Source organism: Hylaeus volcanicus, chromosome 2 (assembly GCF_026283585.1).
Source record: "Hylaeus volcanicus isolate JK05 chromosome 2, UHH_iyHylVolc1.0_haploid, whole genome shotgun sequence".
Classification (NCBI taxonomy): domain Eukaryota; kingdom Metazoa; phylum Arthropoda; class Insecta; order Hymenoptera; family Colletidae; genus Hylaeus; species Hylaeus volcanicus.
Genome location: NC_071977.1, coordinates 4009123 through 4022615, shown reverse-complemented (window position 1 = coordinate 4022615; position 13493 = coordinate 4009123). Strand labels below are relative to the sequence as shown.

General features: G+C 38.2%; 1 protein-coding gene across 1 annotated transcript in view; it reads left to right on the top strand.

The window, feature by feature from the left end:
* The first annotated feature begins 11174 nt into the window (after positions 1-11174).
* Positions 11175-13493, top strand: part of LOC128884841 (collagen alpha-5(IV) chain-like) — a 5614-nt gene continuing 3295 nt past the window's right edge. The window contains exons 1-5 of the mRNA XM_054138496.1: positions 11175-11315; positions 12108-12228; positions 12367-12723; positions 12806-12901; positions 13002-13481. Of these exons, the coding sequence (XP_053994471.1) occupies positions 11175-11315; positions 12108-12228; positions 12367-12723; positions 12806-12901; positions 13002-13481 (1195 nt within the window). The remainder of the gene's footprint in view (positions 11316-12107; positions 12229-12366; positions 12724-12805; positions 12902-13001; positions 13482-13493) is intronic.

The following is a 13493-nucleotide window of genomic DNA, read 5'->3' as shown; positions in this document are numbered from 1 at the left end:
TTTTAAAGGAATACACATCACGCAACCTTAGAAAGTAGCCAAGTATAACCCTCCTCCATTTTCGAGAAAGAAATTTATAAAAATACGAAAATTACAGTGAATCGTTATCGATGTTAATTTACTGGACATTAAGGCAATCAAATAATTCATTAGTCCAGTGATTCAATCCAAAACAATTTAAACATAACGAATCATTTAAGAAATAAATGAAAATAATTAATGATGAATACACATGGTCTCCCGTAACTAGTGGTACAAGCGAGTCGGGTGATTCTAGGTGAAAAATTGAATCGAAAATGTAGAATGAAATTTTGTCATATGACGCTTTATTTTCGAAAAAAAAAAATAAGTTTGAAAGTTAGTCCGTGTCTCATTAACTCTGTAAGTAAACATAATGCCGCGATCGGAACAAAGGTTTCTAAACAATCACTATTCCCTACGATGTCTATTTGTCAACGTGATTTAACCCTACATGTTGTGGCACATGAAAGTCTGTTGTTCTGAAATTAATGAACCGCTAAAACGCCTGGCGCCGGCAGCTGTGGCGTTGAATGTTCTCGTTATCAAAACCAGAATGAAATGATCAAATAAATTCTGATAAATCAGCGACAATTGCAATGAATATTGGGCGTTTGATATGCATTTGAGGTCGAAATTAATTAATTTTCGCCATTGTCGTTTATTTATTCATTATTTTGAATTCACTCTGAATATAATTAACAGTAACAACAAACAAATAGCCACCGATCAATAACAGAAGCATCGTTTCGATCGTTTAAAGTACAATCTATAAAATCAACATGTATAATTGAGGAAAAATTGTTTGTTGGTAGATAATGTCAAACTGCATTCGTTAAAATAAGACAAATGGCTTTAATTATCTAATGGAACTGTAGTTTTTACGCGCCACTGCTGGTGTTTGTAGTCGAGAATTTTAACTCGAGATGTCATGAGAAAACAAGTTTCAGATATCATGTTACGAAAACTTAGAAAATATGAAAATATCGCGACATAAGAAAATAAGTAAATATCGTAAAGATCTATAATACAGGAGTGGAATACGATTGCTTAAACTGAAAATGGAAAATGCAACTCAAAAAGTGATACGCACAGACAAATGTATCTTACAAATGTGTCTAATAATATAAACACAAACAGATACACTTATTTTTATTTATTACACGGTATACTGTATCATTGATTAAGCCGAAACAATCGTATCGTGTGTTCATATTATAGATCTCTCTAGATAATAATGATATTTATAATTTTTTTTTTTGCGCAAAATATTTAGAAATGGCATCACACCCATCAAAACCCTACACATGCTTGTAACGTAGACTGAAACCGACGTCGTGCTTTAAAACTTCTCGAGAATCTTCAGTAACGCTTGTACTTCTTTTTTTTTAACAAAGAAAAAGGGATTATAAAGTTGCAGAATTTTGTAAAACGAGAAACTCGAGAAATACAAAATTACTGTATAGCAGGCACGAAGCTCAACATGCTTTCAACGTTGACGATTAACGGCGACCACGCATCGAGGTCTAGAAATACATAATAGAAGATCGGGTACACGTTCGGGACGGGAAAAACGAAAGGACTTGTGAAATGATAGTCAGTCGATGGTTAACACAAGATCTGCTCATCTGTCGGAGTATTTCCATTACGAATACCCCCTTCTATCGAAAGTCTGGCAATGATTGACGACTACCGGTTGAACTATAGGTGCCCGACGCTCTATCTTCGATCTACAGAAATTATCTTCAGATGCAATCCGTTTGTACTGTTTACAAATCCGGCGAGATACAGCGTTTAACGTTGTGATACGGCTAGTTAAATACAAAAGCTCAGCTAATTTGTTCCGGTCCGCAGCTGCCCGTTTGCTGCGCTTCTGCGGTACATGGCAATTTGCAAATTCGCCTAGTCGTCGATTCGAGGTTAGTCTCTTTTGATAAATACAAAATTCCGGATGCTTTGAACGAACGATTACATCGAACTGAAAGGTAGAGCCGTGGTTCGATGAAAATAGCTACGAAAAAGAATACGCAGCGTGGCGATAATTACGTTAGCGTCGAATTTAGGTGCACTTATCCAGAGATGGGTAAAAGTCTTATTTAAATACGAATATGGAATAACAATTATAAGATAAACGACCGTTTCATCAGTTACTCTTCGAATAAAACTTAAAATTTGGTTGTAGAATCAAATATTTCACAGCGAACGAACAAGTAGAACGTAGTCCGAAAGTATTATCTTTTTCTCTTCAATGTTTTCCAAGTAATTTCTGAAACATAGATTTCGTAGAGGAAAATCCAAGGATTACGATGATATTTTTAATCCGGGGTCTTATTTTTATTTCGTTAACTGTCGAGCCATCCGAGAAACGTGACGGTGTATTAAAAACTACAGATTCGTGACTTGTTCTACTGCTGTGAAATAACACAGGTCTCAAGAATCGTCTGCTTAGCACGCCAGTGCATCTGCTAATCACAGGAGGTAGTAATCACGTTTTATGATTTATAATGTGATCGATGATCGATCCGTGCATAACCTTCGTGTCCTCGATGGAAAATACCAAGTAACTGTGATGAACTTTTCTCTAATGCCTCTAAAGCGCAGACATTAAAATTCCTTACACTAAGCTATAATTATGGTTCAGAGCTGTTGGCTGCACTTTTTGTCCAGGGTCCAAGCGAAATTAAAAAGAAGCATTGCAAATCTCAGATGCGAGCAGAGAGCTAGGAATTGACGACCAGTTTTATAGACTTTGTTCCCGATGAAACTGTTTGGTTGTTACATAATTTTTATCTACTATCGATCAAAAAATCCTCATGCCTGTCTGATTTAACTTGTCTCAATTTGTCACAGGCGAACATGCCAATCGTCGGTCTATATATGTACTGGCGTCAGCCTAGTTTATTGCAACACAGGTTATTATAGCGTATGATTAGTTCAATTTCCCTTGGGCGAGTCAAATATATTCCATCCGCTATGAAATGAATACTTAGATTTTGAATTAATCGCGATCCTGTGACAAACAACGAATAATGATGATAGTTCTTCCTTCTGCAACAACTACTTTCATTTTGTTGAACCTAACGTAACTGCTGATAAATCTTTGTTGAATCTTTCAATTAATTGCCGTTTATATATTAGATAATCGTCTTAGTTCGTGTCCCAGATTGTGTTTATGTTCAATGAAAAAAAAAACTACGGAAATGTAGTTGTAATGTAATAAAACTACAGAAGATATGTTTCACGTATTAATGTGAGTAACGGAACAATAAAGACGAACTCGTGGGATGACCTAATGTCTACTGGATACTACCAATATTAACATTTTTGATTCTTCTAGTTGAATATTCTTCGCGAAATATCTAAAACAATTACTAATGTATCAACAATATTTCAGTAAAAGAAAGACACTACTAACATTTACCCATATACACTTCTACACAATTGTGTTAGATTTTTCATGAGTTACGATTTCCTGTTTACATGATCTTATAGTTTAATAGTTTTCTTTGTATATATCGCCTACTTTTATAAGACACGTTACGTTCTAACATCTAACACACACTGGCCTCAACAACAGCCAAGCAAACGTTTCTCATTAAACTCGTAAACTCCAAACGAGAAGCAGACTGATAGGCATATTCGTTCGACTCAAGCACGTGCTCCGTCACTGGCAAATCATAATTTTCTCCATTAATTTCCCATTAAATGCAGCAATTTATCCAGGAATTCGTAATTGACAAAGCGAGATGGTAGCACGTCAAGCAATCCAGCTCGGTTCCAAGCCCACATTCGCAGCAATGTTGAAAGGTCAGAAACCAAGAAAGTCTCCTGTCCGCGAATGTTCTTATTCGCGCCTAGGCTCCCTTTTCATTGAGGGAAACCGCAACACCGTCGAACCTTCGCACACTTGTTACCGCGACCTCCGGACCAGCCTGACAATGAATCCGTGTAGATCGTATCGGCCTAACTTTCTTTTCGTAATCCTCCCAATAATGCAAACGCCTCCATCTGGTTTCAGTAATATCCCCTTCCTCTACGCCAGAACATTCTGATATCAAATTGCTTCTCCCCCTGCAACCGGCCATTGTTTCCGCGAGCAATTAGTACGATTACGTCGATCAAGGAAAGAAAAACGGAGACACGAGGACGGCGAGAGGAGGCCGAACAAGTGAGTCGTAAAGTGTTCGCGTTAAAGCCGATTGCGATATCCCGAATTATCTTGATGTTTGAAACGACGCTCACCTGAGGTTCGCGCGTCACTGTTTCAAGGACGGGATGAAACGGTTCTGTGAATGACACGATACGGGAATACACGCGTGATACGCCTGCCTTCCTCTCCGATCGCATGGTAACTCGAAGTTATCTTTTACGAGGTTTACTCGATTTATTACCACGGCGTATCTTCGTCCTAACAGGAGTCTAATCACTCCTCCGCGAGTTTGGGTTCTCCGATGTAATACCTCGAAATAAACGTAATTATCGAGAAACGAGAAAGGGAAAGTTTGATTAAAATAGACGGATAATCGAGAAACCTAGGAAAAGCAATTGAAATTACTTTTCTATAAATTTGAAGAAGAGGAAATTTAAGAAGGCAGGGAGAAAAGAGGGGAAATTCTTCGACGAAAAATGCGGGAATCAAGATGAGATGTTCAAAAAGAAGATCGGATACTTGTCAATTTTCAATAAATTTACAAAAACAGGAAGATCGGGAAGATAGAGAAAAATCATTTTATAAAAGGCTAGTAATTGAAAAATAGAAAATGGAGGAAGTCCATTACATAAGGTCACTCAATTTTATCTAATACATACTATGCCCACGTTTAAAAAAAAAAAAAAAAATGTTACGAAAGCCTGCACTAACACGATCTTCTGATTTTGTTAATCATCTCCTTATATCGACGAACACAAATATTTAAGAAAGCTCTCGTTCCATTTTCGACACTACTTGACAAGTACAATAAACACGACTCCGTACGAGAGTCGAGTTTGCGTGCAGGCGAGTGTTCGGTGGAACTTTCTCCGAATAGAAACCGCTCTAAATCATCCTAAACTCGAAGTGTGCGCATCTATTTGCTTGAATCGACGCTACCAAACTGGTAAAGATAAATGATTCCTGAGCCAGAGGCATGGCCCCGAGGCGCTATTGGCGCTCCATTGCGCAACCTGTTAGTGACTTTCACTGACGATGAAAAATGATGCGCTGATTCAAGTGCTGGGATGCACGGATCATCGAACAGCCTCGGGTCGAGGGAAGATTAAGCGCCTAAAGCGATTAATGGCTATTCGGCTGTGTTACCGCGACAAAACGCTCCAATTGTCGCCGTTTGCTCGACCTTTGTAGGCTTGCTGTACGTTATCATTAGACTGCAAATTTTTATGCAAATTCATGTCTTCACGGATATAGTAAAAGAATCGTAACTTAAATGAGAATGTGTGTTATCTTTTAAACGGTATAACATGCACATGCATAATATTTTCATTTATTGCAAATACATAAACGTCCGCGGTATAATTATAATATACACTGCTGGCTCTCTCCAGACACTTTATTCGACGTTTCCAATTTGTGCGTTTTGAAATGTATCGATTGAAAAGGTGCATCTTTTCTGTTGAATGTTGAAAAATAACATAAATCAAGGATATAACTTAATGAACGAGTTCGTTAGTCTTTTTTGACATTCTTGCTTTCGGTATGAAGCCTCTTAGAATGTTATAATTGTATAACGACTTTACGTTGAGAACCTAAATATTAAAAAAAAAAAGAAAGAAAATAAAGATTAATTACCAAGCGAGAAAGTTGCGCATCCTCGACTAATACAATAATCAAAACAAGAGCAAAACGTAATGGTATTATTCATCTTAATGTCTCTGTAGCTCACGGTTATTGATAATCGACATCGCTAATAATTTACAGTATTGACTCGTCTCAGACACGGATTCGTTTCAACAAAATTTATGACCAATTCCTGTCCCCGGGGAGGCGTGACACCCATAAAAAGTTTAATTTCAAGCATTTTCCGACGTAATGAAAATTCTTCAATGAAGTCAAAGGCGCCTTGAGGTACAGCGCTGGACGTGGATTAATAAGCCTGTTTCTTTGTTTACTTGCTGCCTCGCAAGAACATTGACTACCGGCTATCGTTTAAAGAAGGCTTCCATGATTGCATACCTCGTGCCTTTAATTGCCGACATGTACGCAACATCAGTACAAACTAAATATATACCAATTGTGAATCGCGGAATGTTGTGAGTTCAAAAATGAAAATAGTTAACACGTATTTTCAAGAATGTTGAGAATATAGATAACAAGAGTGAATTGTTGGCCTTATTACACGTAATAAATTTTAATTTATTTGCTTGTCAAGAAACGTCTACCAACATAATAAAAGTAAATTAGATCTGCTACAGAACACCGATACAGAATACGCTTTTTAATTTCCCATATTTTTATCTGTAATAGCAACTGATCCAACAGAGACGCAAAATTGAATTCAAATAACGAATTGAACAAAAATTCGGTTATGAATTGATTGATTTAACATGAAAGGTAGTTTCTTTGTGTACGTAGACGAGAATTTTCCTCGTCATTGTAATAAGAGTTCTGCTAAAGCTTCCTAGCCTGCTGTGCAAAGTAACGAGCGGTGCTCACTTCGCTTAATTATTTCTTACTATAGTGGCAGAGTGCCCAGTGGCATTATTAATATGCACAAGTTATAAGATGGCTGTTCACCTGCCCTTTGCTTTCTACTTGTCTGAAGTCACGTGGAAACGCGCGAGCTAGAGAATCCGCCTTTCGTCGCTTTCGATCATGTTAGATAGAGTTGTCTGGAATAATTTTGAAATACCCGCTAGATATCGCGACACACGTGTTAGATATCAACTTTTTTGTTTTATATTCACGCCGCCACAATTATATAAATATATATATGGTAACTATCTGAAAAATACTGGGTTATCATTTTTTGCTTACAATACAATATGGGGCGGATCTCTTCTACTTTTTAAATAAAAATAATAATTTTTTTTCGGAGAAGAAGGAAAACGAAAGAAGATTCTCTTTAACCATCTATTTTCGCGATTATTTAAAACCAAAACAAATTTTTAATATCAAGTAAGAATAGAGGAATTCGAAAAATATGCGAATATAAAAGTTGTTGACCATCACGTATTATTTGATAGACGAGTAAAGGTATGGTTAAACATAATGCGCGCACACACACTCGCGAATGACACATCTAATTTTAGATGCCCTATTGGATAAACAATGGTGTGCCATTTGATAGATTGTATCTGACGCTCGCAATATCTACTTCATGGTTGTTCAGTGGAAAATCTTTAATACGTAGCTTGACAATGCTGTAGTCACATTAGAGATAACTCCTAATACTATTTTTACTATGACAAGTACGAATTTACAACGAAACAAAAGAAAGAATTCAAATGCTGACGGTAATCAAGTGGTATATGTTAAAGCTTAGATAATCGTGAATTACCATTGAATAATTTAAATACGCATGTTAATAATAAAACAGCGCTAACTTTCCTGCCAAGATTAGTTTACAAGAATCGAATGGGCTACAACCGTAATTATTCTAGCAATTTTCAGTAATACATTCCAGTTTCTCCATAAACAGAATTTGGAATTTCTCTAAATTCGAGGTACGGCTAAAATATACAGTACTACTCTCAAGGGAAGGAGAAGTATAAATATCACAACGGCGTATAGATTTTTGCTTCAAAGAAGTAAAGCAAAGGTGAAATAATATTACCGGTACTAATTATGAATTTTGTTGAAATAAGTGAAATATCGTCATGGAGATTAGATGGAGGACTTGAAAGGTTGATACCTAACGTAACTAAACGACGAGTAAATATTTTTCCTTGAACTAAAGTTCTATATAATACGACGTATAATAATAACACTTTAGTCGTGTGGTGTATTTTCCCACAATCAGAAACGTGAGCACGATGCAGAGGTTCCAGATGATCTCGATGACGACAACTCGATCTAACGTCCGATTCTAAAAATGGTCCTAGTAAAAGAATACTGTCAAACATGTCCCGATTGAGCAGCCTCACCCCATTTCCCACCTGGGATTACACGAGTCGCGATCGTCAAGGTAACACAAACGCGACTGTGGTCTCCACAGTTGCAGACACGCGTTCCCGCGGATGGTTACCGCCTGGGGTCCGTTGATGTACCATTGTCCACTAAAATATCGCGGCACGAATACCAGAGGGATTACCATTGCCAGCAACGCTTGATTCATGGCGCAGGGCAGGTCGAGCGTTAGCATATATTAACCTTTCCTACGCAGACGAAAGTCATTCGTGTAAAACGGCCGTCAGTCAGCTCCGAATGGGAAGAAGAGCTCCGTAGGATCACACTTTCCCTTTTCGTGGGTGGAACGACAGGGCGGCTGAGATCATCGATCGCCACGGAGAGATCCTAACCGAGCAGGATGCGCGACCGTGCCACTTTTGACAGCGGCGTTTCGCGCCACGTGTACTTCGTGATCGGACTGACACGATGTCGATACTATTCGTGGCACGTAATACTCATTTAGTATCAATCCATTTTGATACCTGCGTGAAAGTATCCACGCGTACGAATTAAAAGAACGTGTGCATTTTTCGATACCTAGTGAATCTCGATGGCACCTTTAACGATGAGTTGGAAACAGAATCGGTAAGATAATCGTTTAATCATCTGGTACCTACTTTATACAGTTTTGACGCCTACAAGAGATTCTTAATACGTATAAATTCGACTGACGTATGTACCTACGGTCTTTTATTAACTTAGAGAATGTACAAGCTGTAATAGCTGATAAGAATATGAATGAAACCTGGAAAGGCAATTAACTCAAATACATTTACGACGCAAAAACGAATAATACCTACTAGAATCACCGAAGAAGATAAGTTAACCTTTACTATAAAAGGTTAACTTTGTACTAAACCTTGTAACTTATCTGCGAACTGTAAACAAAATTCTACCGTTATCGAAGCCATTTCTTCGAGAAACAGGAGGAATTAGTATGGAAGAAAGTACTACAATTTCCAAAGTATGGAAGAATTCTCGTTAGGAAGCAACCGAATACTAATTACACCAAAAGATCCGAATATCGCTGAAATTTATCAACCTTTTGCACTCTGCGTCATCTCGTTGCAAAATGTGCGAACAGGAATCGCATTACATCAATTAGTCTAACTTTGGAAACGTGTCTCTTTTGGTATTAATAGACTTGATTATAAATTCTTATAGCTTTCTTGAAGCATTGACACCACAGCAAACATAAAGGATTTATTTACAAAATTATTAAACTAAGTATTAAAATTAATAACAAAATTAATAACAAAATACCTTCATAGGAGGCATCCGAGTACAAAGGGTTACTCTACTGCCCAGTTAATCTAACTAAGGATGATCGTACTAAATCCTCTTATTGATGAAGTCAAACAATATCAGAGGACATGCTATTGTATTCGCAGTGGTAGCTCTCGGTTTTCCTCCAAAATGGGGTACTCGCGGCGGGAAGCAACATGGAGGTGGCTACTTGCTCGACTATGATACTTAAAGTCTTGTAGAACCGACAAATATTAAAGAACCATAGTCGCTCCCGCCTTCTTAACGTGTCAGTCTGACCACTATGTCTACTTTGAGTGGATATGGGACCACCGTCGCTGCTCCGTTTATTATTCATGGGTGAAAACTACAAATGGCGTCGATTGATTTTTCGAACACGTCGCGGAGGTTGTAACTGGAAAGCAATTTGGTCGAGCGTCGTCCATGTACGAATAATAAGACAAGATATTTGAGGCTTTCACGGCCCAGTTTCCGGATGTAAGCTTCAGTAAGTATCAACCATGAATAATAAGATGGATCTGCTTGAGGAAGACAAGCATTCCAGTCGTTATCGTTTCAACGAGAACTCGTCACGTGAAAGCTTAGGTTGAATTTATCTGAATTGCATATAGGTGCAAACAGTCCAATTATTATAGATTTTTTTTTTAAAGATATCTGCCTTAAAGCGACTTCCGGAATCGTTGCCTCAAAAACTCATCCTTGTCACTTATATGTAATACGTGAAGAATTTGTTTATTCGAAAAACTTTTTATTCGAAAGTACGAAGTATCAACATCACTGAGTTGCCGATATAAATTTTTTTAATGGGTTACTTATTAAATTACTTTTCCCTCCATGTATCTATCTCTTTCAAGTTGCCTATTTAATACGATTTTAAATCATTTTAAAAATGGCCTAAAAAGTTACGAATACGTTTATTCAAAAGTCAATAAATTGCTTGGCTCGACTAATAAAACTAAGTTTATTCATTCAGCGAGCAGTATTTATCTCAATCAATATACGTTCAGTCATAAGTTGGCCGTCGTAAATGAATTTTGACATGAAGTTCATTCGATGTATTAAATGATCTACGAACATGGATGAAACACCGCTATTCTATTCTCTCTGTTAAGCAAATTCTTGGCTATTACCTATTGTGTTTCCTTTCGTGCCTACATAAATCATTACACCCGTGATAATGAAATCAGAGATTACGAGAGAGCTTTAATCTGATTCAATAGATCTGTCGACAGCCTTTAAAGAGAATTAACTAGCGTTTCAGCTGCCTTTCAGGTGGGTGGATCCGCGGCAGAGCTGGTCATCAATCACAGATTGTAGCTCTGAGATAATCCTGTTAAGTGAAACAAATGTATTTATTCTTTAAGACAACCTTGGCTAATACCAACTTCGGTATTATTTTCAATTGTGGATATTCAGTAATGTGAATTTCGACGAACCACTCGATGTCCTTATATAGCTACACCAGTGATACAACAATAAGGAAGTCATAATACGACAATACCTAGTCCAGCCACCAATTATTTACAATTTACGCGTTACATACTAAGCTGTAAATTCACTACCAATTGCAACACGCTAAACAATAATCACTTGGTATTTCACGTTGGTACTTCATCATAAACCTGCACCACAAGTGGACGTATTAACGACACATGAAAGTGTGGCTGCACCCTGAAGAAAGTCAAGTAAAACGATGACGAGCGTCAAGGAATAAAAATGATTAATCTCCGACTTCTTTTCCTTCTTCGTCTTCCTATAACGGTTTATCGATCAATCTCGTACAACAATGATCTGCATTTACGATAATGACATTCAGCTTGGAAACCAAGAGCGACGGTACCGTTACGATAATAATAAAGTCAATACTCGGTGTCTTGTAATAGATCTGTCGGATGTTCGATTACGAAACGGTGCGATGCTCGGAAGAGTACGTGACCTTTAGTTTTAATTACTCTAAATGGCGATGCGAACGAAAAAGCTTCCTCCGCGTAATCAAGCGAGAAATAACTCAGGGATTCCATAGGCTGACTTTTACGGGGCCCCCGACATGGCAAGATTAAAAGCCACGTCAACGTCGCTGTGCTACAAAAACTCGTACACTGTTCACTTATGCCAATACGGGACTGGTTATTTATAGAGAGTAGACAAGTGGTATTGATGATCGCGAATCCTATCGTTGTTTTGCTCGCGCTTGAAAATGTGTCGTATTACATAAGAAGCAAAAGATCTCTTGGAATTCGTTGAACTTTTTGTACTTGGAACAAATATGTAGCGATTAGAATTACCTCATTACGAATATTAATGCACGAGTGTTCCAAGCAAGTTGGGCCGAGTAGCTGATTTGACATTTAAAATGACCTGCTACGGTGTTAGTGAATCTCCGCTAAGCTTTTAAAAGGTGAACAAGATTAATTCGACCGAAGGCAGCTACCAAAGAACAAATCAGGATACTATGTTGGCTAATTTGCTATGTAACTGGTGTGTTACATAATGTTAACGGAATAGTTTAAGATGGATATACACCATAATATCACAATTCACAAATTGTCACACACGATTTTTACATAGTTACACATGGTACATAGTTTTACGTAGTACATTTGTACATAGTAAAGTTTGATCTATCTGTAAACTTTCAGAAAAATGAATAATTTGTCATAATCGTTGAGAGTAAAGTACATATTATATGGATGACTAATTGAATGTTCATCTGTAATAGGTGATTGCCACATGTCTGTTGCAAAACACTCAGCAGCAAGGAAGCAGGCAGAGCAGAGAAGTGATATTGAACATCAGTGATGATCAGAAAACTCAGTATTTAAATCAAGACTTCTATTCCAGTAAGTTCACGATGTAAAATCCAACAAACTCAAACATTTTTTATTTCTAAATAACCATAGAAAAATACTTCGCACAATGCAGTAGTATAAAAAAGATGGTTAATGTAATTTTGAAAAATTTTATGATATGTTTTACAGACGCGTACAATTATGGTTATCAAGTGAGTCCAAACGGACAATTTCATCATGAGACACGTGGACCCGACGACATCACGTACGGTTGCTATGGATATATCGATCCATATGGAAAACTAAAAACAACGTTTTACGTTAGCGATGGTTGGGGATACCGGGTAGTTCAACCAGGCAAAGCAATTGAACTATTCTTACACGAACATGAGCACCACCACGATGAAGACTCACAGCAACATGAACATGATCATCATGAGCATCACGGTGTGATTACAGAGTGGCAGGATCTATATTTTCCAGAAATTTGTAGACAATTCGATGGAACGAGCACACAACCAAATACAATTTTCCCACCTGGACAACGTATGTATAATGGATCGTTACAGAATAGATAATAAATAATACAAAACAAATTCATTAAAAATAAAAATAAAAATCTATGTAGGGCCAGGCACGAATGGATCAACCAGTGGAGGAACACCACTTCAACCAGGCCAACCACAATATCCACCACAAACGCCAGGATATCCGAATGGACCTGGTATGTATTCAAAACGATAAAATACAAAACTTGCGATCCAAGAAAAGAAATAACGGATGATAATACAAGAAAAATTCTAAATTGTAAATAAATGTTGCAGGATATCCGCAATATCCTGGACAACCGGGAATCCCACTAGAACCAGGATACCCAGGAACGCCTGGAAGTCCGGGAACACCTGGCACACCTGGACGACCCGGACATCCTGGAAAACCCGGACGACCCGGACATCCTGGAAAACCTGGAAAACCTGGAACGCCTTCGAAACCAGGATATCCTGGAACACCAGGTACCCCTGGATCACCTGGTACACCACCGCAGCCAGGTTATCCGGGATATCCTGGAATTCCTGGGACCCCTGGATCGCCTGGTACGCCACCACAGCCCGGTTATCCGGGAACTCCGGGATACCCTGGAACTCCTGGAACTCCAGGAACACCTGGACATCCAGGACTTCCTGGAACACCCGGAAAACCTGTGCGCCCCGGACATCCTGCAAAACCTGGGAAACCTGGAACTCCTGGTACACCAGGACATCCTGGAACACCACCTCAACCTGGTTACCCTGGGACACCTGGAACTCCCGGAACGC